The 25,842-nt window shown below is 39.9% G+C and overlaps 1 protein-coding gene across 9 annotated transcripts in view; it reads left to right on the top strand.

The window, feature by feature from the left end:
- The window catches only part of dlg5a (discs, large homolog 5a (Drosophila)), a 232,376-nt gene that overhangs the window by 119,328 nt on the left and 87,206 nt on the right, over positions 1 to 25,842 (top strand). For all 9 annotated transcript variants that reach the window (XM_072282816.1, XM_072282813.1, XM_072282814.1 and 6 more), the window contains exons 7-8: positions 16,932 to 17,203; positions 20,807 to 21,119. In XM_072282816.1, the coding sequence (XP_072138917.1) occupies positions 16,932 to 17,203; positions 20,807 to 21,119 (585 nt within the window). The remainder of the gene's footprint in view (positions 1 to 16,931; positions 17,204 to 20,806; positions 21,120 to 25,842) is intronic.

Raw genomic sequence — 25,842 nt, 5'->3', positions numbered from 1 at the left:
GATGTCCCAACTTTTATGCTCTTGCCTAGGTAAGCATCACCTTCACTACTCAGTCCACCAGTGCCAACATTTTCAGAGAGCTTTGAACTTGTGGCCCAAAGTCTTTCTTCATATATCAATGCTTTTGTGGTCCCTGCCATTTACTAAATATATATGGCCAGTATTGGACGGCTCAGAGAGTCATTACCTCACACTTGATTGGATTAAATTCCATTTGCCACTGCTCTGTCCAACTTTCCAGCTTTATTTGACACACATACATCAAAACAAAGTGAAATGCATCATTTTCGTCAGTGACCAACATAGTCCGAGATTGTGGCACAAGTTTTGCCATAAGTCCACTGCCAACATAGCATGCTCACAACTTGCAACTCCTAACGTACATCTATAGGGTGTAAGAGGAAACTGGAGCACCCAGAGGAAACCAGTGCAATCATGGGGAGAACATACAAATTCCTTACAGACAGTGGCGAGAATTGATCCCATTTGCTGGCACTGTATAGTGTTACACTTACCGTTCTGCTACCGTGCTACCCCAGCTGCTTGAGCAATCGTTCTCTTTATCCACAACTCCTCCGATCTCTGTGTCATCAGCAAGCTTACTAATCAGACCACAGATATTCTCATCCAAGTCACCATTTTCGATTAAAAACAAAGGTCGCACCACTGATTCGGAGATTACTACGCTGGCGGTCCTGCTTTTCAGCTTTTTACATAGCTTCCTAAATCTCTCTTCTGGACCTCCTCACCTTTTCTACTTATGTCATTGGTGCCAACATGTAGCAAGACTTCTGGCTGTGGACTGCTGCCTGTGCCATGTACTAGTGAGGGTAAGAATAGGATGATTCGGCAGATAAGTACATGGCTGAGGAACTGGTGCAGGGGGCAGGGATTCAGATTTGTGGGTCATTGACATCTCTACTGGGGAAGATACGACCTGTACAAAAGGGACGAGTTTACACCTGAACCCGAGGGGCAGGTTTTCAAGAGCTGTTTGTGAGGGTTTAAACTAATTTGACAGGGGGATGGGAACTGGAGTTATAGGGCTGAGGAAGGGGAAGTTGGTTTACAAACAGAGGCAGTGTGTAGTGAGACTGCTAGTAAGGATAGGGCAAAACTACAGTCAGCAGGATGAGTTGCAGTGTAAAAGGGGGTCAAAATCGAAAAGGGCAGTAAATACAGGACTGAAGGAATTGTATTTGAATGCACGCACTATACGGAATAAGGTAGAAGAACTTGTTAGAAATTGTCAGATTTGGCTGAGTTGTGGCTGAGGGAAGCTTATAGCTTATATAACATTCCAAGGATACATAATGTATCGAAAGGACAGGCAGAGAGGGGTAGGGTGTCTCTGTTGGTACAAAAAATATATAGAGGGATACCCATTTAAAACGGAGAGTGGTGAATCTGTGGTGTTTGTTGCCACAGGTGGCTGAGGAGGCCTAGTCTTTGGGTATATTTAAGGCAGAGGTTGATAGGTTCTCGATTAGTCAGGTCATGAAGAAATGCGTGGAGAAGGCAGAAGATTGTGGCTGAGGGGGGAATTGAACTGCCATGATGAAAGTGGCAGGGCAGACTTGATGGGCCAAATGGCCTAATTTTGCTCCTATGTCTTATGGTCTTAACGGTCTTATTCCTGTGCTATACCACTGATTACAGACATCCAGTCAGAACAGCAATCCTCTACCACTTCCATCTACCTTCAATCACCAGTTCAATTTTGGATCCAGTTTGTCAAAACTCCTTGGACCCCATGTGTTCTAACTTTGTTGACCAACCTTTATGCAGGATCTTATCAAAAGACTTCCTGAAGTCTACATCTACTGGCTTCCCTTCATCAATTTTCTTAAAAACTTCATGCACTCAGTGGCCACGTAATTAGGTACCTTCTGTAGCTAATAAATGGTTGTGTTTCGCTGTAGAAACCCACCCCCCCCCAGTTCAAGGTTCAAAATGTTGCAATTCAGAGCTGCTGTTCTGCACACCACTGTTGAAACATGTGGTTATTTGAGTTACATCACCTTCCTGTCAGCTTGAACCAATCTAGCCATTCTCTTCTGACCTCTCTCATTAATGTAGAATGGGAGACCTCTTCGCCAAGCACCTGTGCTCCGTCCACCAGAAAAAGTGGGATCTCCCAGTGGCCACCCATTTTAATTCCACTTCCCATTCCCGTTCTGACATGCCAGTCCATGGCTTCCTCTACTGTTGCGACAAGGCCGCACTCAGATTACAGCAGCATCACTTTATATTTCATCTGGGTAACCTCCAATCTGATAGCATGAACATTGGTTTCTTAAACTTCGGTAGTGCTCTCCCCCCCCCCCCCCCCCCCCTTCACCATTCCTCAATCCCATTTCCATCTCTCACCTTATCTCCTTACCTGCCCATCACCTCCCTCTGGTGCTCCTTCCCCTTTTCTTTCTTCCATAGCCTTCTGTCCTTTCCTTTCAGATTCCCCCTTCTCCAGCCCTGTATCTCTTTCACCAATCAACTTCCCAGCTTTTTACTTCACCCCTCCTCATCACCTTGTGTTTCTTCCTTCCTTCCCCCCACTTTCTTACTCTGACTCCTCATCTTTTTTTCTCCAGTTCTGATTAAGAGTCTTGGCCCAAAATGTCAACTGTACTCTTTTCCATAGATGCTGCCCGGCCTGCTGAGTTCCTCCAGCATTTTGTGTGTGTGTTGCTTGGATTTCCAGCATCTGCAGATTTTCTCTTGTTTGCCCTAGTTATCATCTGGCTCCACTCAAAAACGTCCCTTCTGACCCTTGAAGGGACCTAATCTTTCCCTAGCTACCCTCTTTTTCTTCTAAGATATTTATAAAAGTTTTTGAAGTCTCTTTAGTTCGGTACACCATTTCATGTCCCTCTTTCACCCTAATCTGTTTGATTTCTCTAGCCACTAAATCCTTTCTGTTATCTGATTATTTCCAGCATTTAATGTTTTTAAGTCAAAATGTTTATGATTGGTTCTGTTATGCTTTATGAGTACTAATGCATTTTCAATCCAATTTGAGATTAATCATGTTGTCATTGAAAGAGACAAATGAATCTCCTGTCATTAAGGCTCCAGATCCTGGTTTTTCTTAAGCCTATGGTATCTGTTTCTAAACCCACTGGTTTCCTATATTTGCTCCTAAGCCCACTGTGCAGTTTTGTCACCTCAGTGTATAACTGTGTTTGTACTTCCTTTCATGTAACTTCATGCATGTTTAAAATTTGATAACTTCCAAGTACATTTCCTCTCTTAGGTACTTATGATTTCTTGATAATATAGATGTATTTCTACAATCAAACATGTTTGATGTCTTTACTATCAAACATGTCTAAACTACTTTCAACTTTTGTAATCTATTAACTATATTAATGTTAAGAACCATTTACAGGCTAACTTGCAAGCACAGTGCTCCAAAAGCCAGATTTCTTGTTTAAAATGTAAATGTTTTCCTTTTCAACTTTTAAGAGACCAAAATTGCGTGTTTATAATTTCCTGTTTTGTACTTATGGTAGGATTTGCCTGGCGGACCTGAATGGGAGGGGGAGATCTCATTGAAACCTTTTAAATGTTGAAAGGCCTCAATACAGTAGATTTGGAGAGGATGTTACCTATGGTGGGGGAATCTAGAACCAGAGGATGTAGCCTCAGAATAGAGGGATATCCACTTAGATGAGATGAGGAGGAACTTTTTGTAGCCAGTTAGCAGTGAATCTGTGGAATTCACTGCCTCAGGCAGCTGTGGAGGACAAGTCTTTGGATATATTTAAGACACTGGTTGATAGATTCTTGATTAGTTAGGGCATGAATTTACTAAATGGTCACCAATATCTTTGTCTTTGATTGGTCGGATTAATGCTATTAAAATGATTATTTTGCCTAAATTTCTATGCATTTCAATCGGTTTCAATTTTTATTCCAAAATCTTTTTTTGATAATGTTGTCTCAAAATTTTCCTCATATATATGGCAGAACAAAAATCCTAGGCTAGGTAAAAGGCATTTACAGAAATCTAAAAAAGAGGCGGGGTTAGCGCTCCTGAATTTTAGATTTTATTATTGGGCAATTAATATTCAATACTTAAAATTTTGGTTACGAGATTTGGATGCAACTTCAAGTCCACATTGGGTAAATCTTGAATGTAATTCATTACAAGGGTTTTCTTTGGGTTCGGTTTTAGGAATTTTGCTTCCTTTTATTTTTTCTAAATTGTATAAACAAATGAATAATCCAATAGTTAAGCATACTTTACATATATGGTTTCAATTCTGAAAATTTTTTGGGTTGAATCAATTTATTTTAGCAAGTCCTATCTTGTCTAATTTTCTTTTTCAACCTTCTACTATGGATCAAGCTTACTTTGATTGGAAAATCAAAGATATAGTATGATTTCGTGATTTATTTTTGGATAATTGTTTTATGTCCTTTGATCAACTTTCTAATAAATATAATTTACCCAGATCTCACTTTTTTAGATACCTACAGGTTAGAAACTTCTTAATTACTGTTTCTCCTAATTTTCCACACTTATATCCAATGGATATTTTGGAAAAAAATTTAGATTTAAATCTCTCTCAGGTGTTGTAGCAATTATTTATAATATAATTATGAATTTATGTCCTGATGTATCTAATAAAATTAAAACTGATTGGGAAAGAGAACTTAAGATTATTATACTGACTGAAAAATGGGAAAAAATTCTTCAATTCGTTCATCTTCTATATGTGCTAAACATGCGTTGATACAGTTTAAAGTAGTGCACAGGCCTCATATGTCCAAAGATAAACTATCTCGTTATTACTCTTATATAAATCCTATATGCGATAGATGTCATTCCAAGATAGCTTCTTTAACTCACATGTTTTGGTCATATCCTTTGTTGGAAAAATATTGGAAAGATATTTTTGATATTATTTCAACGGTTTTGAATATAGACTTACAACCTCACCCAATTACTGCTATTTTTGGGTTACCAATGATAGAATCAAATCATTTAACCTCTTCAGCTCGTCAGATGATTGCATTTCTTACTTTAATGGCTAGAAGATCCATTTTACTGAATTGGAAAGAGATTAACCCTCCTACTATATTTCACTGGTTTTCACAAACTGTGTTGTGTTTGAATTTGGAAAAAATTAGAAGTGTGGTTTATGACCCTTCCATTAAATTTGAAAAAACTTGGAGGCCATTTATTCAGCATTTTCATATGATGTAATTTGACCATTTCCAAACTTATTTTACTTCTCTGTAGTGTTGGTTGAGAGGAATGGAGTCGTCGACACTAAGGTTTTCTTTTCTCCCATTTTTTACAATGTTAAAACAGCCCAGGTCTTTTTTTTTACTTTAGTTGATTAATTCTGTTTAGATTAGTTTTTTTTTGAGGGGGTTATATATATATTTTTTTTTTTTATTTTTTCATGATTTTTGTCTAGATTTTTTTTGTTCTGTATTATTCATTGGTATCCTATATGATTGGGAGTTTTGTCAATTAAGTACTATTTGGTTTTATAATTACTCATGTTGAGTATAACAATGTATTCCCAATAACTTTGTACTATTATTATGTCATGTTTATATTTTATGAAACTAATAAAAAGATTGAAAAAGAAAGAAAAGAAAGTTAGGGCATGAAGGCATACGGGGAGAAGGTGGGAGATTGGGGCTGAGAGGGAAATGGATCAGTCATGATGAAATAGCAGAGCAAACGATGGGCTAAATGGCCTAATTCTGCTCCTATATCTTATGGTCTTGTCTGAGACAAAGTTGCAGCTACATAAAAATTTTTGGTTAGGCTGCACTTAGAGTATTGTGTGCAATGCTTCATTATAGGAAAGATCTGGAAATTTTGGGAAAGGTATAGAAGAGATTTACCAGGATCCTGCTTGGATTGGAAAGTATGAGCTTTCAGGAGAGGTTGGCCAAACTTGTGTTGTTTCCTCTGGAGCATCAGAGACTGATGGGTAACATGATAGAATCTATGAAATGATGAGAAGCATAGTTGGGATAGATGATCACCATCTCTTTCCTAGGTTGGATATGTCAAAAACTAGAGGACATACATTTTAAGGTAAAGGGGGGAAAGTTTAAAGGAGATGTATGGAGTGTGGTGGATGCATAGTATTATGCTACCATGGGTGGATGCAGGTACGATATTGGCATTTAAGTCTTTTTCATAGATGCATTAATATGGGGGAGGGATATGTGCTGGAAGAACAGATTTAGTTTAATTTGGCATCATGGTTGCAGTTGGCATCAATTCAGCACAGACATTGTGGACCAAAGGGCCTGTTCCTGCACTATACTGTTCTGTGTGCTGTAAATTGATTGTATGTACCTTTATCAAACACTAGAATGGTAGGTAATTTTTAAAATTTAGATAAATGTCTCCTAAAAAGTAACCTGTGAAAATTCTAAATTGAATTACAAGAGATATTTCAAAAAATTCACAGAAATTGTTTCCTTATAGTATAGTCAAACCAATGTTGTAGCCTTTGCACAAATACGGCAAATAAGTGACTAATTTTTCTTAAAACTAGTTGAGGGAGAGTAACTGGCTTATAATTCTAGGCAGTGAATTTTACACAAATGCTAAAAAGTACCAGTGCTGGAAACCTGAACCAAAGAAGCAAGGCAATAGGTTAATCAGCATCTGTGGAGAGAGAAAATAAAGTTGATGATTTGGGTTATTCAAGCTCTTCCAGTTAGGTTTGGTAGAACAAAAGTATCAGAGATTTGAAGAGATTTGAAACTATGGGGGTAGTCTATTTAATAAGTGAGGGAGGGAGATGGTAGTGATTTGTCAGAAAAAAAGCTAGGAACTAGTTTTTAGAAGTGTGATATTTAGTCACACGGAAAATGATATAATTTTAAGAGTCAATGTGATTTTATGTAAGAGGAATTGTGTTTGATGAATTACATGCTTTTTGAGGCTGTCAAATTTGGTTATAGTCTGATTAATAAGTAAGAGGCAAAGGTTGCTATATAGTAGGATTTTAGGAGGCATATGCTCTGGTATTATACAAGGTTATGATGCAAAAATATTGCAAGGGAGCTTTGGCAATAATTAACATAATTAAAGTACTGACGACTGCTAAGAATGAACAGATTATTTTTAAGTGGATAATTTCATATATTCCTCATCTATTCTACCTACCACTGTTCTGCCAACTGAATTAACTGGTCTCAGTCATTTAATCTTTGTAACACTCACCCATCTTGCTTTGTCTGTCAGCAGAGCTTGGATATTTTACCCTTAGTCCCCTCTTTTGTCATGGTTTTGGTTTCAAATTGTTGAGGCCCCAAGAGCCGATTCTTCTGGGACATCATAGTTCTGATTTGTAATTCTGGAAAAGACCTATTTATGTTAAGTTTTTTTTCTGTCAGTGAATCAAATCTCAATTTGTACAATGCATAACCTCTAATTTCATAGTCCCTGATTTACAAAAACAGTAAATTATTGCTGGATTGAGAAGCCGAGATCTCCTGTGAGAACTATATGTATCCACGCTTGTTAAACAATGAATTCTGTGCTGAGATAGGAGATTAATGCACTTTCTTAAAGCTTCCATCTGAAATTCGTTAATTCTGAAATATGTCAAATCCAAAATAACCATTCCTGGCATCAAACCCTCATTGAAAATCATAGCATGAAAATTGTTTAAGGCACTTACCCTTATCAGACCATGGTGCTTTGTTGCATTGTATTCCCGCTTGCAAATACATACAGAACAAAAAAAGGAATAGAATAGGAAAGCAACACACAAAATGCTGGAGGAACTGAGCAGGCCAGGCAGCATCTATAGAAAAAAGTACAGTCGACGTTTTGGGCCAAGACGTCAATTGTACTTTTTTCCATAGATGCTGCCTGGCCTGCTGAGTTCCTCCAGCATCTTGTGTGTGTTGCTTGGATTTCCAGCATCTGCGGGTTTTCTCTTGTTTGTAATAAAATAGGAAATCTTGATTGCCTTTGGTTAGCTTTAATTACTTTTTTTTGGGTAATCAGGCTATGAATGTACTCCAGCTAATGTTGAAAAAGGATTGGAAGCAGTGAGAGCTTTCCAGTTATCCTTGGTATTTGGTAGTCCGTTCAAGAGACTTACAAATTTAGAGACAAATATTTAAAGTGAAGATGAGAGTGAGCTATGTATTTACAAAAAAAGCATTAATGCTAATGCCCTAATAATTTTGGTGGTTTCTTGCAGCTGACTAACAAGATAATTATGCCTAGTGCCAAGCATTACCTGGACTACATTAACTGAACAAAAAATATTCTAGGGTTTGCAACTGTTCAGATTTACCGAATAGTAACTAATTTATTTTCTTTCATTTATGACATGTAAGTGCAATAAGGCCCAAAGTGCCTGAAGATTCCTCATGGTTGGGCATCTGGTACAAATAAAATCAGACACTGGAAAATATTGTCATGCTTTTACAAGTTTTGATTGTTAATTTAATTTTGAGGTGTACCCAGTGATGGAGCACCCAACAGTATTGTCATGTCCTTAAAAGGCTCCATTTAAACAAATACAAGAACTTCACTTCTGATTAAAACTGTTGTTTTAAGAACATGTGGTCCTTACCTACCATCAGCCTCCATGTCCAACACATTATCCTCCACAACTTCTGCCATCTCCAAGGAGAACCTATCACTAAACATATCTTAACCCCCACCTGTGCTTTCTGCTGGGATTGTTCCCTCTGGAGTTCCCCAGTCCATTTGTCCTTTCTGGCACTTACCCCCTGCTCCCTGCAAGTGGCCCAAGTGCTACACCTGCCCATACATCCTCCATGCCGAGCCCCTGTCAGTCCTTCCACTTCTCCTGCAAATCTGCTGGGGTCGTCTATTGTGTCAGGTCTCCTGATGCGGTCTGGATGGCCTCCAACCTGAAGGCATGAATATCATTTCTCCTCCCCCCTGTTCCCCGCTCTGACCTTTTACCTCCTCTCACCTGCCTATTACTTCCCCCCTGTGCCCCCTTCTCCCCTTTCTCCTATGGCCCACTCTCCACTTCTATCAGATTCTTTCGTCTTCAGCCCTTAACCTTTCCCACCTGCTTCGCCTCACCTACTTTCTTTCCAGCTAGCCTCCTTCCCCTCCCCCCACCTTTTTATTCTGGTGTTGTCCCCCTTCCTTTCCAGTCCTGAAGAAGGTGCTCAGCCTGAAACATCATTTCCATAGATGCTGCCTGATCTGCAGAGATCTTCCAGCACTTTGTGTGTGTTGCTCTGGATTTTCAGCATCTACGGAATTTCTCGTGTTCATGTTTTAAGAAATGTTCAGCTTGACTCAGTAAAGATAACATTTTGAGTGCCCCTGCTGTATTCCTTTTCTGATTTCTGCTGCACATTGGTTTCCAATACCGAGTTGGTTGCTGCACTGAGTGAAGTGTAGCTCCACCTATTGTCCGTTGAACAAACTGCAGGTTTTTGAGTGGTTTTGAAAATGGATGTAGTTTCTATGCCAATTGATTTTGCCCTTCCTTTCTGTGTGCCCAAATTTCTCTTGCATGCCATTGTAATTTGGAGCAGAGATTATCATTGATTAATGAATTAGTAACAATAATTTTTGATGTTTTAAAGGAAAAGTTCTGTTGCTTATTTATGTGTATTCTTTGATTTACTATTAATAAAAGGGCATCACCATTATCATTATGTGCCGTGTCATATGACGCGGGCTATTGTGGTCTTCCTCTCTCTATCCGTGACCATTATTGTTCTTGGCATAAGGAAAGCATAACAGAGACAAATTAAAATAAGTGAAGCATTTTAGAAAACCTGTTCAAAAATTATTAATATTAATGTTTTTAGAAGACAACTGAAAAATAACAACATTTCTAAATGGTTATTTACTATCCACATACTGATGTGTACATCAGGTCTGCAAAGATCGTCCAGCACGTTCTCACAACCGTCTAGCTGGCGTCAAGCCAATGTGAGACGTTTCCTGTGAAGACATTTCTGTTGTTGAGTTGTAAAAGAAAAAATCATTCACTGCTTCATTTGTCAGTAAAGATAATCATTACGCATCTTTTCATTATGGGTGGGGTTTGAAGAATTGAGCAACATTGCACATCATGTGCCAACAAAATTGTATGGCATCTTGGGTATGTATGCCATAGGTTTGCCTGCCTGATTTACCCTGTTACCCTGATTAGCCAATTATTGTTGCAGAATCAAAGTTATTCAAACATATTATCTAATAACATAAGAAATAGGAGCAGAATTAGGCCATTTGGCCCATCGTCTGCTTTTCTATTCAATCATGGCTGGTCCTCCCCCCCCCCCCCCCCCAGCCTTCTCCCCATAACCTTTGATGCTGTGGCCAATCAAGAACCTATTGATCTCTGCCTTAAATATACCCATCAAACTGGCCTCCACAGCTGCCTGTGGTAACAAATTCCACAAATATAACTCTCTCTGGCTGTGGAAATCACTCTGCATCTCTGTTTTAAATGGACGCCCCTCTATCCTGAGGCTGTGCCCTCTTGGCCTAGACTCCGCACCATGGGAAACATCCTTTCCACACCTACTCTGTCTAGGCCTGTCAACATTCGAAAGGCTTCAAAGAGATTCCCCCCCCATCCTACAAAATTCCAGCAAGTACAGGCCCAGAGCTATCAAACGTTTCTCATATGATAGCCTTTTATTCCCAGAATCATCCTTGTGAACCTCCTCTGAACCCTCTCCAATGCCAGCACATCTTTTCTCAGATGAGGAGCCTAAAACTGTTCACAATACTCAAGGTGAGGCCTCACCAGTGCCTTATAAAGCCTCAGCATCACATCCCTGCTCTTGTATCCTTGACCTCTTGAAATGAATGCTAACTTCATTTGCCTTCCTCACCACCAACTCAACCTACAAGTTATCCTTTAGGGCAGGGGTCGGCGACCTTTTTGCCTCTGTGGGCCGGATCGCGTATTAATGAGTGGACGGTGGGCCAGATAAATGCCATAAAAACTTGAAATATGAGAATTATCCATTTAAATACATCTAGTTATGTTTTGCCTCAAATTAATGAATAACACATGCTAGAAAATCATTTGTGCTTAACCAAGGATGCCATTAGTAATCAAAGATGTCAATTTAGTTTTTCTGTCCCACCATTGCTGGTGCCCCATCAGTTGTGCTGCCAATTAGCTTTGACACATTAAGTTTCATTTCTGACATCATTTTCAGCAAAGCTTCAAAAATGTCTACTCCAGTAACCGTGTCTTTCATAGGAATTAATTGAATAAACTCTTCAAAAATTTGAAAAGTTGAGGTCACTCCTCGCACAAATACTGCAAGTTGAGCAGTGTCTCTCAAGTCTGTACTCTCATCAAGTGCAATTGAAAAAAATGCAATTTGTTGCAGGCATCCCCTTTCATCTGCTGACATTTCTTCAACTCGCTGTGTGATCGTTCTTGCTGACAGGCTGATAGATGCAAATAAAGATTTCTTTTCAGGACAAACAATATCCACCACAGCCAGTAAACATTCTTTGACAAACTCTCCATTTGTAAAAGACTTCATCTTTTCTGCAATACGTTTTGAGACTTTGTAGCTGGCACGGGTATTTCCTTCATTTTCACTGCTTTTTCGACACTCAGCGCCTATCTTTCTGCGTTTTGCATTCATTGCCATTGGAATTTTTTTCTTTGATTTTATTTCGAAACGCGAGTTATTCAACAAGTATCGTAGCACATGTAAGTATCTGGATATTTAGCGTGGATTTCTTGTTAAAACGCAGTGACACTGTTTCTGGTTACAAATTTGAATGATCCCATCAGAAAACCTGCACGTGCATGGAGAGTATCTACTACATATTAATAAGGTAGTCTGCTTTCCCATCATTCGTATATACCAGTGTTTGGTTTGGAACAAAACGGAACCTGGGGCCGGTGTAACAAGACGCCATACATGTCCATCAGTGTGGTCGTGTGAAATACTCAGAATAAGGAAAAGTCACTCGCAGGCTGGATAAACATAGTATCCCAATATTTGCTCGCGGGCCATAGGTTGCCTACCCCTGCTTTAGGGTGTTCTGCACAAGGACTCCCAAGTCCCTTTGCATCTCAGATTTTTGGATATTCTCTCCGTTTTGAAAATAGTCTTCACATTCATTTCTTCCACCAAAGTGCATGACTATGTATTTTCCAACATTGTATTTCGTTTGCCACTTTCTTGCCCATTCTCCTAATCTGTCTAAGTCCTTCTGCAACCTACCTGTTTCCTCAACACTACCTGCCCCTCCACCAATCTGCATATCATCTGCAAACTTTGCAATAAAGCCATCTATTCCATTATCTAAATCATTGATATACAGCATAAAAAGAAACAGTTAAAACACTGACCCTTGCAGAACACTACTAGTCACGGGCAGCCCACCAGAACCCTCTTGCTGCCTCCTACCAACTAGCCAATGCTTTAACCATGCTAATGACTTTTCTGTAATACCATGGGCTCTTAACTTGGTAAGCAGCTTCATGTGTGGCACCTTGTCAAAGGCTTTCCGAAAATGCAAATATACAACATCCACTGCATCACCTTTACCCATCCTATTTGTAATCATCTCAAAGGATTCCAATAGGTTTGTCAGGCAAGATTTTCCCTTAAGGAAACTATGCTGATTTTGTCGTATCTTGACATGTGTCACCAAGTAGTCCATAACCTCATTCTTAATAATTGACTCCAAAATCTTCCCAATCACTGAGGTATTCTATAATTTTCTTTCTGCTGCCTCCCTCTTTTCTTAAAGAGTGGAGTGACATTTATAATTTTCCAGTCCTCCAGAACCATGCCAGAGTCCAACAATTCTTGAAAGATTATTACTAATGTCTCCACAATCCGATGATTATTACTTTGCTATTTTTTGGAACTTGCATCTGTGCAAAATTTGTTTCTTCATTTAGAAAACCTCAATAAAATCCATATTTCAAAAATACTTCGCATCCTCACAAAACACTTTGGTCTTGAGATAGTGAAAGACACTAAATACTTGCACATCTTTTTTGCATTGTTTCTTTTCCAAGTAACTGCCACCTAAACCCACTTCTGTCTACTTTATATCACTCACGATTCTTCTGTTGTTTCTTTTAAACATGCTAAATTAGATCATACCTCATTGGTCAGCCTATTAACAGTACAAGAAAAAATATATGCATTTTAAAGTCAGCAGGCCAGGCAGCATCTGTAGGAAGAGGTGCAGTCGACATTTCAGACCGAGACCCTTCGTCCTGACGTTAGTCCTGACGAAGGGTCTCGGCCTGAAACGTCGACTGCACCTCTTCCTACAGATGCTGCCTGGCCTGCTGCGTTCACCAGCAACTTTGATGTGTGTTGCTTGAATTTCCAGCATCTGCAGAAGTCCTGTTGTTTGCATTTTAAAGTGATGTCTTCACAGAAATTTTTTAAAAGGAGCTTTTATGTTACAGTTCCCTCCTTGTTTGCTCCAAGAATTAAAGTGGTGCTAGAAAGTTTGTGAACACTTTTGAATTTTCTCTATCTCTGCAAAAAATATGACTTAAAATGTGATCAGATCTTCACCGAAGTCCTAACCTAGATAAAGAGAACCTAGTTAAATTAATAACAGAAAAACAGTTTTTTAATTTATTTATTGAGAAAAATAATCCAATATTACATGTATTTGTTGGAAAAATTATGTGGATCTCTCAGATTATCAGTTCAGTTAAAGGGGAAATTAGAGTCAGGTGTTTCAATCAATGGGATGACAATCAGGTGTGAGTACGGGAGACCCTACCCTATTTAAAGAACATAAACCTGAGTCTTCGCTATCAAAGTCTGATCTTCACCACACAGGTTTTTGGAAGTATGTCATGCCTCGATCGAAGGAAGATCTCAGGAAAAAAGTTGTTGATGCTCACCGGGCTGGAAAAGAATACAAACTGTTTCTGAACAGTTTTCACTCCAATCCACAGTCAGGCAGATTGAGTACAAATGAAGGAAATTCAACACTGTTGTTACTCTTCCCAGGAGTGGTCAACCAATAAAGATCACTCCAAGAAGAAGGCATGTAATGTGCCAGGGGGTCACAAAGAACCCCAGGGTAACATCCCTTGCACTGGCTGATGCCAGTGTTCATGAGTCTACCATCAGGCAAGCATTGAACAACAATGGTGTGCATGGCAGGATTATAAGAAGAAAGCCACTACTCCAAGAATAACATTGCTGTCCGTCTAAAGTTTACTAAAGACCATGTTGGTAAGCCAGAAGGCTATTGGAAGAATGTTCTGTGGATGGATGAGTCCAAAATAGAATTTTTTGGCTTAAATGAGAAGTGTAATGTTTGGTAAAAAGCAAACACTGCATTCCGGCAAAAGAGCCTCATCCCATCGGTGAAACATCGTGGTGGCAGTATTTTGGTTAGGCCCTGCTTTGCTGCCTCGAGACCGGGACGGCTTGCCATCATTGATGAAACTATGAATTCTGAATTGTACCATCAAATTCTACAGGAAAATGTCAGGGTATCCATTCGTGAATTGAAGCTCAAAAGAAAGTGGGTCATGCAGCAAGACAACGACCCTAAACACATGTCAGTCTACCAAAGAATGGTTAAAGCAGAAGAAATTTCACATTTTGGAATGGCTGAGTCAAAGTCCTGACCTTAATCCTATAGAAATGTTCTGGAAGGACCTGAAGCAAACAGTTCATGCAAAGAAGCCCACCAACATCCCAGAGTTGAAGCAGTTTTGTAAGGAGGAATGGTCTAAAATTCCTCCAAGCCGATGTGCAGGACTGATCAACAGTTACCGGAAACGTTTGGTTGAAGTTATTGCTGTACAAGAGGTCACACCAGTTACTGAAAGCAAAGGTTTACATACTTTTTCCAACAAATACATGTAATATTGGATAACTTTTCTCAATAAATAAAGAAAAAGTATAATGTTTTTGTGTTATTTATTTAATTGGGTTCTCTTTATCTAGTTTCAGGACTTGCGTGAAGATCTGATCACATTTTAGGTCACACTAATGCAGAAATGGAGAAAATTCTAAATGGTACACAAACCTTTTTTTTTTTTTTTAGCTCTGCTGTACCTACCTAGGTTTGATGCCTTATTACCACTTGCTGGACCTTTGCTAAAATGAATGCTTTGATTTCTGACTCTTAGTAGTGGGTTTCAGATGTGGAATATGTCAAAAGTGTCTTTGATCCTTGTGTGGTGGCCCAACACCAATTAGTCCTCAGTTTTTTTAAAATTTCATTGCAATCGGAGAAGCGCATCCTGTCATATCATTGCAACCTCTGCTTGGCTTAGCTTAGGCAACTTGATGCTAACCGATTCAATTGGATATTCCCGGTCTGCAGAGATCAGAGTTAGAGACCTTTTTCCTTTCAGTCCTCTACTGAGAAGAAAAATACCAAATTTAAAAAGTAACATGTAGGGGTTTTCTTTTTAGCAGCATCGATCAGGAATTCAGAGTCAGCATCGGGTGTATTATTACTGACATACAGTATGTTGTGAAATTTGTTGTTTCATTGACCGTTCAGAAGTCTGATGGCACAGAGAAAGAAGCTGCTCCTAAAAATGTTGAGTGTGTGTCTTCAGGCTCCTGTACCACCACCTTGATGGTAGTAATGAGAAGAAAGCATGTCCTGTTTGATGAAGGTCCTTAATGACAATTCTTTCCTTTTATGAGGCATTGCTGTTCGTTTATTACTGATTTAATTCCAAGCCTACATTCCTCTCTATTCATTGTACTCTTCCTTTCTGCATGCCTTTGAGAAGTCAATGGTGAATTGTCACCTAGAATGGTTGTGGTTCTTTTGTTGAAGCTGCTCCCACAATGCTACTGGATGAAAACCTCCAAGATTTAGACCCAGCGACACTGAAGAAGTGGCAATATATTTTCAGCTCAAGATGGTGTGTAACTGGCAGAGGAATTTACAGGTGTAAGGTTGCTATCCTTGTACTTAGATATAGGGTTATGAAGTACTGAAAGGTGAGTAACTCACATCTTCACTGATGAAGCGGGAGGAGAAGATGGTGGCGCTTGCGTGTGCGCAGCTGTCCGGTGAAAATGATATCGTATCCGTTAAATAGGGACCGTGGACAATTCTGATTTGTTGGAGAATGGACGTGAAAGCACAGAGGAATATCTGAAGAAATTTCTGAAACGCCCATTCGCTGCTGGTTGGGAATCTTTCGGAGGGTAGGCCTCAAAATCCCTGGCCTTGCCTGCTTTTGGCAACTGAGAAGGAGGTCGAATAGCTGGGACAGAGATGGCGCTCAGTTCTCGGTGTCGGAGAGCTGATTGAAGCTCGAAGTTTTCGGACGACTCAGAGTCGGATTGTGGTCGGCATGGCAGGGAGAGTTTTTCTTCTTTCTTCCGTCTGCGTGAGATGTGGGACATTTGAGAAACTTTGAACTTTACTGTGCTCACGGATTTCTTCATCAAGTTATGGTATTGTGCACTGTTGTAACTATATGTTATAATTATGTGGTTTTGTCAGTTTTTTCAGTCTTGGTTTGTCCTGTGTTTTGTGATATCACACCGGAGGAAATAATGTATCATTTCTTAATGCATGCATTACTAAATGACAATAAAAGAGGACTACGTGTCTTCATAATCATATATTAGTAGGGATTTAGGTGAAATAAATTTTTTTTAGTATTATTTTCTCTTCCATTCTAGAAAGAATGTTTAATACAGGCAGTACAGTTATACAAAACTGATGTAACATCTATACTAATCTCTCACTGCACCAACAAAAGATTCTAACAAAGTATATATTTGGTCATATATACAGGAAATAGGAAACAGAAACTCACTGAGATGTAGCACACCATGAGCAGAATATAGAGAGCGATGCAGTGCAAAAAGTCTTATGTGGCTGTTTTGGACTGTGATAAGATCCATCATGTGAACATTTTAAAATTCAAATTTTGTCTCTTAAGATTTGGACTTATTAACTTTACTCAATTTTTGTTTTGCAGGTTATGAGGGAAAATGGCTCATCTGAGATTCTAAATAAACTGTATGATACTGCCATGGATAAATTAGAAAGCTTAAAGAAAGATTATGATACACTGAGAAAACGGTACAATGACAAGGTTGCCAATCATAATACTGACCTCAGCCGTTTGGAGCGGATGGAAGAAGAGAATCGGCGTTTCCAGAAGCAGAATGAGATGCTCATGAAGCAAACAGATGCCGCTGTTGTAGAGAAGACATCTGTCCAGCAACAGTATTTATCCACACTGAAAAGGTGATGGTTATCCTGATGCACAGTGGTTCTAAGTTCTAGCCTGATGTGTTGAAAAGTCATGTAGTTTTAATTAAACTTTGAGTCACTTTCTTAAAGTTGCTTAGCACATAAATTGACCCTTTGGCTCATCACGTCCATGCTGACCATTGTACCTATCTGTGTGCTACTCCCATTTGCCCATGTTGGGTCTGTATCCTTCTTTCCTTTGGCTATTTAAGTGCCTGTCTGGATGCCTCTTAAATGTTGGGGTTGTATCTGTTCTCCATCACCTCCTCTGGCAATGTTTTCCAAATAGCATTCGCTTTCTGTAGGGCAAATCTTATCCATCAGATTTGCTTTTAAATTTCCTCATCTCACCTTAAACCTGTACAATCTTATTTTACACACCCACACCATGGAAAAAGGATTCTTATTATCTCCCTTATCTATGCCTGTCATAAATTTTATACTCTCTCCAGTCAGCCCTCAGCTTCCTGAATCCATGTATACTACCGTACTATTTTTTCTTTATTTTTTGCTCTCTTTATGCACTACTTATTTTATATCTATATAATTGTAATTTATATTTTTTTAAGATGTATCGATGTACTGCCGCGCAAAACAACATAATTCATGATATATGTCAATGATATTAAACCTAATTCCTTTAATCAGGGTACACGAACCAAGCCTAACCTATCTCTTTTCATTCCTAAAGCCTTGCAATGAAGGTAACATCCTAGTGAATCTACCCTACACATTCTCCAGAATAGTCCCATTTTCCTACAATGTGGAAACTAGAACTGCAAACAGTATTCCAAATCAAGTCTAAGTCAAATCAAGTCAAGTGAAGTCAAGTCACTTTTTATTGTCATTTCCACCATAACTGCTGGTACAGTACACTAAAAACGAGACAACGTTTTTCAGGACCATGGTGCTACATGAAACAATACAAAAACTACAGTGAACTACGTAAAACAACACAAAAACTACACTAGACTACAGACCTACCAAAAACTGCATAAAGTGCACAAAACAGTGCAGGCATTACAATAAATAATAAACAAGACAATAGGCACAGTAGAGGGCAGTAGGTTGGTGTCAGTCCAGGCTTTGGGTATTGAGGAGTCTGATGGTTTGGGGGAAGAAACTTTTACATAGTCTGGTCGTGAGAACCCAAATGCTTCGGTGCCTTTTGCCAGATGGCAGGAGGGAGAAGAGTTTGTATGAGGGGTGCGTGAGGTCTTTCATAATGCTGTTTGCTTCGCGGATGCAGCGTGTGATGTATTTGTCTGTAATGGTGGGAAGAGAGACCCCAATGACCTCAACTGACCTCACTATCTGCTGCAGGGTCTTGCGATCCGAGATGGTGCAATTTCTGAACCAAGCAGTGATGCAGCTGCTCAAGATACTCTCAATACAACCTCTGTAGAATGTGGTGAGGATGGGGGGTGGGAGATGGACTTCTCAAAGCCTTCGCAGAAAGTAGAGACGCTGCTGGGCTTTCTTTGCTATGGAGCTGGTGTTGAGGGACCAGGTGAGATTCTCTGCCAGGTGAACACCAAGAAATTTGGTGCTCTTAACGATCTCTACGGAGGAGTCATCGATGTTCAGCGAAGAGTGGTTGCTCCATGTCCTCTTGAAGTCAACAACCATCTCTTTTGTTTTGTTCACTCTTGCTGATGAGAACCACCACAGTTGTGTCATCGGTGAACATGATGATGTGGTTCTAGCTGTGTGTTACAGCACAGTCGTGGATCAGCAGAGTGAACAGCAGTGGACTGAGCACACAACCCTGGGGGGGCCCCGTGCTCACTGTGATGGTGTTGGAGATGCTGCTTCCAATCCGGACTGACTGAGGTCTCCCAGTCAGGAAGTCTGGGATCCAGTTGCAGAGGGAGGTGTTCAGGCCCAGTAGGCTCAGCTTTCCAATCAGTTTCTGAGGAATGATTGTGTTGAATGCTGAACTGAAGTCTATGAACAGCATTGGAACGTACGTGTCTTTTTTGTCCAGGTGGGTTTGGGCCAGGTAGAGGGTGATGGCAATGGCGTTGTCTGTTGAACAGTTGTGACGGTACGCAAACTGCAGTGGGTCCAGTGAGGAGGGCAGCAGGATCTTGATGTACCTAATGACGAGCCTCTCGAAACACTTCATGATGATGGATATGAGTGCAACGGGACAGTAGTCGTTGAGGCAGGACACTGAAGACTTCTTCGGCACGGGGACAATGGTGGTAGCCTTGAAGGACGTTGGAACGATGGCACTGCTGAGGGATATGTTGAAGATGTCAGTGAGAATCTCTGCTAGCTGGTCTGCACATCTTGTAAGCACTCTGCCAGGAATTTTGTCTGGTCCAGCAGCCTTCCGTGGGTTGACCCTGCACAGGGTTCTCCTCACATCGGCCACGGTAAGACACAGCACCTGGTCATTTGGAGGAGGGGTGGTCTTCCTCGCCGCCATGTCATTTTCCGCCTCAAAACGAGCGTAGAAGTTATTCAATGCATCTGGGAGGGAGGCATCACCAGCACAGGCAGGTGGTGTTGCCTTGTAGTTGGTGATGCCCCGAATGCCCTTCCACATGCGCCGCGTGTCGCCGCTGTCCTGGAAATGGCTGTGGATTCGCTGGGCGTGTGGACGCTTTGCCTCTCTGATGGCCCAGAACAGTTTGGCCCTCGCTGTTGTTAGGGCTGCTTTGATGCCTGCTCTGAAGGCGGAGTCACGGGTCCTCAGCAGCGCATGCACCTCCGCGGTCATCCATGGCTTCTGTTTTTTTTGTTTCAAAATATACTTTTGAATTTTAATGTGGCATGGGCCAGATTAAAGTGGCTCCACTATGCTACCCTATCCACCATAGCACCTCATACCTCACCACACAACCTTATCTCTCCCAGGCCCATATATACATCCACTAGTCTTACCATCAAACCTAATGCTAAGGTCCAAGGGGGCAGACACCCCCACTAACCCAAGGGACACCCCCACAAACCCGCAGCCACTACACTACCCTATTTACCAGAGTCCCACATCCTGACCACACAAAACTCCACAACCTTATCTCACCCAACCCCACATATACATCCACCAGCCCTACCCCTGAACCTAATCCTAAGGTCCAAGGGGGCACACACCCTCACTAACCTAAGGCAAACCCCGATTAACCCTGGCCACACTCCCACAAACCCGATGACTTGTGTAAGGATCCAGTAAAGGCAAGTGTTGGACCTGGTTAATGAAGGCATGGGCCAAATCAAAGTGGCAGGGTTGCATGACACTGTATCTCAAGTGACGAGATCAAGAAGCACAAGAGGGCTGATTCGCCCACTGCCTGAATAATCTCAGAGAATCACTGCTTTTGGAACACAAACACATGCAACTGATACTATCTGAAAACTGTTTGCTTAAAGCACAGTGTAGTGTCTAATAGCTACGCAAGTGCATGTGATTGACACAATTTAGAAAACTGCAACAGACTCCTGTTCTCAATTAAGCAGCATAGTGTCCTAAATAAACAAAAGGAATCCTGGCTATTTTCTCAATTTGTTTTTATTCTTTAAGAGTTGTCCCAAATAAGTGTCTATTCCGATTAACTGGAGCCCACTGTAATTTTTATTTTGTGTTTAAAGGTATGATTCAGTACAGCATGAATTAAGTAAAGCAACAGTACAGAACAAAGAACTCCAGAGGGAAATGGAACGATTACAAACTGAGGTGACCAGATACAAGACGTTACAGCTGAAAGCAGTGAAGGATGCAGAGAAATACAAGGAAGAAAGGGATACGGTGCTAAATGAATATCGACTAGTCATGAGTGAACGAGATCAGGTACACAAGGAGATTGACAAACTGCAGACAGAACTGGAATTGGCTCAGGGTCATCTGAAAAACACCTCATCAGAGAGAAAAGTGGCTGGTGAAGAGCTTGAAGCTCTGAGACAGGTAAGATCTTAAGGCACCTTCCTGCTCCTTAGTATTCATTCTAGCACTGTGGAATCCCTTAAAATATTCTTGTTCTCATTGTCTACAAAGTCTTCAAGTGGAAATTGTATTACGAACTTCAAAGAGGGACGTGAGTTTCTGATTGAACTGGGTGATTACTGGGCTCATTATTGTCAGCTGATATTCCAACCACTGCTGGAGAGGGAGCTTGGAATTGCTAATTCTGTGAGGTGATTTGTTTTAGTGTTTTGATTAAAAATTTGAAAACTGTCAGTAGTAGAATGAACGTTTGGAATTTGTCCTCTTAGAATGTCAGAATCCAGAATTTAAATCTTTACCCATCTGGCTGTAGGAAAGCTGCATGTAACTTTTAAAATTGTTATGCAAACTGCTGTGTAAATGCAATGTTCTGACAGTGAAAAAGATCAAAAATAAAAGGTGTTTGTGATTATATGAAAGGAATTAAGATTTTGTTGAAGAAATAACGAAGTAAAGCTTGAATTTTTCTCTCATTCTATTAGCAATTACAGTTTTAGGATGAAAACATCACTATTGTTTGGAATTTGAAAATACCTGAATTTATTAAACTAATAACAATGAATAAATTCAGTCAAGAAATAAAGTGGAAAATTCAAACGCTTAATGTATATGTGCCCTCATTGAGGCTTTTGAGAGAGCTGAGCTTGGCTAGTTTATTTTTCTATCCTTTTCCGTGGTGCAGGGCTAAAATGCAGTTTTGCTTCTGAAACAAAAGTTCTAGGTGGAGAAATATCCTTCATTATTGGTGAGATTTTCAAAGAAACAATTTGAGCAAAACAGTGTCAAGGCAACTAGAGTCATAGAGCACTACTGCATAGAAACAGGCTCTTCCGCTCATCTGGTCTGTGCCGAACTATTATTGTACCTCGTCCCATTTGACCTGCATCCAGCCCATATCCCTCCATACCCTTACCATTCCTTTTACTTATCTAATTTCTTCTTAAATGTTAAAATCAAATCCACATCCACCACTCATGCTGGCAGTTTGTTCCACACTGTCACTACTCTGAGTGAAGAAATCCCAACCCCACCCTCATGTTCTCTTTAAACATTTCACTTTTCACCCCAAACTCGTAACCTCTAGTTTTAGGAAGAGTGGCATCCTTATGTTCATAATCCTCAAATTAATTAAATTACTGTTTCTGACACTGGCACATTGACCTTTAAGCTTCCATGATTAGAAACTGGATGGAGTTCTGTATTTTTAAAATAGCCATTGGTGCAAAGAAGTCATTAATGTACGGTTTAAGAATGGTGCCACTGGTGAAACAATGTAAGTTTTCTTATTCTCTAGCTAATTGAGATTTGAGTTTAATGCAAAGCAGACAGAATAAGATAATTTGATTTTAGAATTAATTCATCTTGGTATTTAGATACCTGGGAGACACAAGAGACTGTAGATGCTGGAATCTGGAGCTACAGACAATTTGTTGGAGGAGCTCAGCAGGAAGGAATAGTTGACTGATGCAGGGTTTCAATTTGAATTGTTTACAGTTCCTCTCTTCTCTCCCTCTCCCCACCCAACAGATACTGCTCAATCTACTGAGTTCCATCAGCAGATTGTTCATTTTAAATACCTCCACTGTTCAATTTCCACATTCTCTTCAGATTGATTTTTTGGTGAGCTGCTTAAACAAACTCAAATTTATTATTTCAGGTATTTTACTCTTCAACCACAAATTTGCCTTAAGTAAAGTAGTGCTCTGTTTGGTAATTCCTCTAGCAGTGATAACTTTGCTTTTGTTAAAAGCATTAGGTTTGAATCAAAAATTTCCAGCAACGGTATTACATGATTTCGGTTCCTCTATCAGTTTTTGGGGAGATACAGTGGATGGTAACCTGAAGTCGATAACACTGCACAAAATAGAAAGCTTCTGACTTTTATTCTGCTGCAAGTCATCACATGGGCATAATTTTTACAATGCAGGGTATCTGCTCCCAGCTGATTTTCTTATGGGAGTGAATTTTAAATGCATATCTCTCCTAACTTCAGTGCTGTCACACCACCCCTTAATTGGTTGGCTTTTGACAATCTTATTTGCATTCAGTGAATTTTTTTGATATTCAGGAGGAATGCTTGAGGGTTACTTTAAGGTCCAGGATTTAATCTAATCTTGGTCTGAAATACGATGAGTTTCATGCCAGAATTCTGATGAGATGAGTTCAGTTATTTTGCTGTCATATGTCAGTCTTCTATTCTTTATCCATATCGTCCTATTGCTGCATATGCAATATTTAAGATAGAGTGGAATTTTAATTAATATCACAACCATACGGTGAGCCAGGCCTTGCTGGATTCGGTATCTCATAGCTTTATTGACAGCACAGTACAGGCCCTTCATGGCTGATCCAATTTTCCTCTCGGCATCAATCTCCTGTCTTTGCCCTGTATCCCTTCATGCCCATGACCAATCAAGAATCTTATCAACTTCTGTCTTAAATACTTGGCCTCCACAGCTGCTGTGGCAAAGAATTCCACAGATTCACTACTCTCTGGCTGAAGAAATTCCTCCTCATCTCCGTCCTAAAAAGATGCCCCTGTATTCTGAGGCTGTATCCTCTGATCTTAGACTCTCCTCTCAATACCCTCTCCACATCCACTCTATCAAGGTGTTTCACCATTCAATATGTTTCAATGAAGTCACCCCCCATTCTTCTGAATTCCAGTGAATACAGGCCCAGAGCCATCAAGTGTTCTTCATATGACAAGCCATTCAATCCTGGAATCATTTTCATGAACCTCCATTGAACCCTCTCCAGTTTCGCCACATCCTTTCTAAGATAAAGGGCCCAAACCTGTTCACAATACTCCAAGTGAGACCTCACCAGTACTTTATAAATTCTCATCATTACCTCGTTGCTTTTATATTCTAGTCATCTTGAAATGAATACTAACGTTGCATTTGCCGCCTTCACCACAGACTCAACTTCCAAATTAACCTTTAGGGAATCCTGCACAGGGACTCCCAAGTATCTTTGCAGCTCAGTTTTTTGTATTTTCTCTCCTTTTAAAAAATAGTCAACCCTTTCGTTTCTTCTACCAAAGTGTATGACCATGTATCCCGACACTGTATCCAACCACCATTTCTTTGCCCATTCTCCTAATCTATCTTAAGTCCTTATGTACCCTCCTTTCCTCAAAACTACCTGCCCCTCCATCTGTCTTCATATCGTTTGCAAACTTCGGAACAAAGCCATCAGTGCCATCTTCCAAACCATCGACATGTAACGTAAAAAGAATCAGTCCCAACACAGACGCCTGTGGAACACCATGAGTCACCGACAGCCTGCTAGGAAAGGCTGCTTTATTCTCACTCTTTGCCTGCCGCCAATCAGCCACTGCTTTATCTATGCTAGAATCTTTCCTGTAATATCATGGGCTCATAGCTTGTTAAGCAGCCTCATGTGTCGCACTTTTCTCAAAGGCCTTCTGAAAATCCAAGTGTGCAACATCAACTTTGTCCATCCTGCTTATTATTTCTTCAGTGAATTTCAGCAGATTTTTCTACTTTTAATGTCTGCAATTAAGCATAGAACAGTACAGGCCCTTTGGCTCACAATGTTGTGCCAACCTTTTAACCTACTCTATGAAGGGAACACAGCATCTGATGACCTCACAAATCATGAGACTAAAAATGTATCTCCTTAACTGATGAAATTTAAGATTGCAAACTATACTTGGCTAATTCTCGTATTGTGAGTGACAGCGAGGAGCTTTTTGAACAATGTGTTAAGGGATATTATATTTTGCATCTTATTCTTGCCATGGTAATTGCGCAAGTTTGTAGTGTGGTGTTCTATTCATTTCAAGTGACTTGAATAAAATCTACATCATAATTCGGCAGTATTAAAATACATTGCTGTTTGGTTAGCAAGCAGTTCTGAATCTTTAATGAAGTAGAGTATAATATTGATCAAAATAGTAAAAGTCTGTGGATTCCAGTTAATTGGGACACTTTAGGACCCGTACATTTTGGCCCAATTAAGCGGCTACCCAAATAGCTGAAGTTTCATAGAAGTAGTTAAAAGGTATAAAAAGGGAAACTGAATAATAAATTATGTATTTAAATTAAGTGCAGAATAAATGAGAACATTACCAAAACTAGTGCAGTACTATAGAACTGTATTAGTTCCTAATAGTTGTCAACAGAAGAATTCATTCAGTATATGCTGACATGTTCTTTTGAGCAAAATTAGCAGACACCTAGTGCAGATAGTGGACTTGCTTAAAACAATGCTTTCAACAATTGCATCCAAATCTTCATTTTAATTGTAAAATTCATGACGATTGTCAATACCTTCAAATTCTTTGTAGTTTTGACTTACTGAAGTAGTGAAATTGTTTCATTTTCACTCCAGCCATTTCTGGCATCTCCAAGCTTGAGTGATTGAAACCGCAGCGAGAAAAAGTTCTGAATTTTCTTACTGTTAATTACTCTCCAACTATCAACAACAAAAATCATTGTTTTGAATATACAGACACACATGCACACACAAGTGACACTATTTAAAACTGTTAGCTATAAGCATGGTGTAGTGTCTTAACGGTCACACGATGTGCTCACGACTGATGCTAATTAGAAAATGTTCACAACATTCACCAGCCATATTTAAGCAGCTTAGCGTCCCAAATAAACAAAGGGAATCTAGGCAATTTTGTCAATTTTTTTTCCTTTAAGAGTTG

The sequence above is a fragment of the Mobula birostris genome, chromosome 18 (assembly GCF_030028105.1).
Source record: "Mobula birostris isolate sMobBir1 chromosome 18, sMobBir1.hap1, whole genome shotgun sequence".
NCBI classification, from domain to species: domain Eukaryota; kingdom Metazoa; phylum Chordata; class Chondrichthyes; order Myliobatiformes; family Myliobatidae; genus Mobula; species Mobula birostris.
Note: the sequence above shows the minus strand (reverse complement) of the source record. Positions and strands in the feature narration are given on the sequence as shown.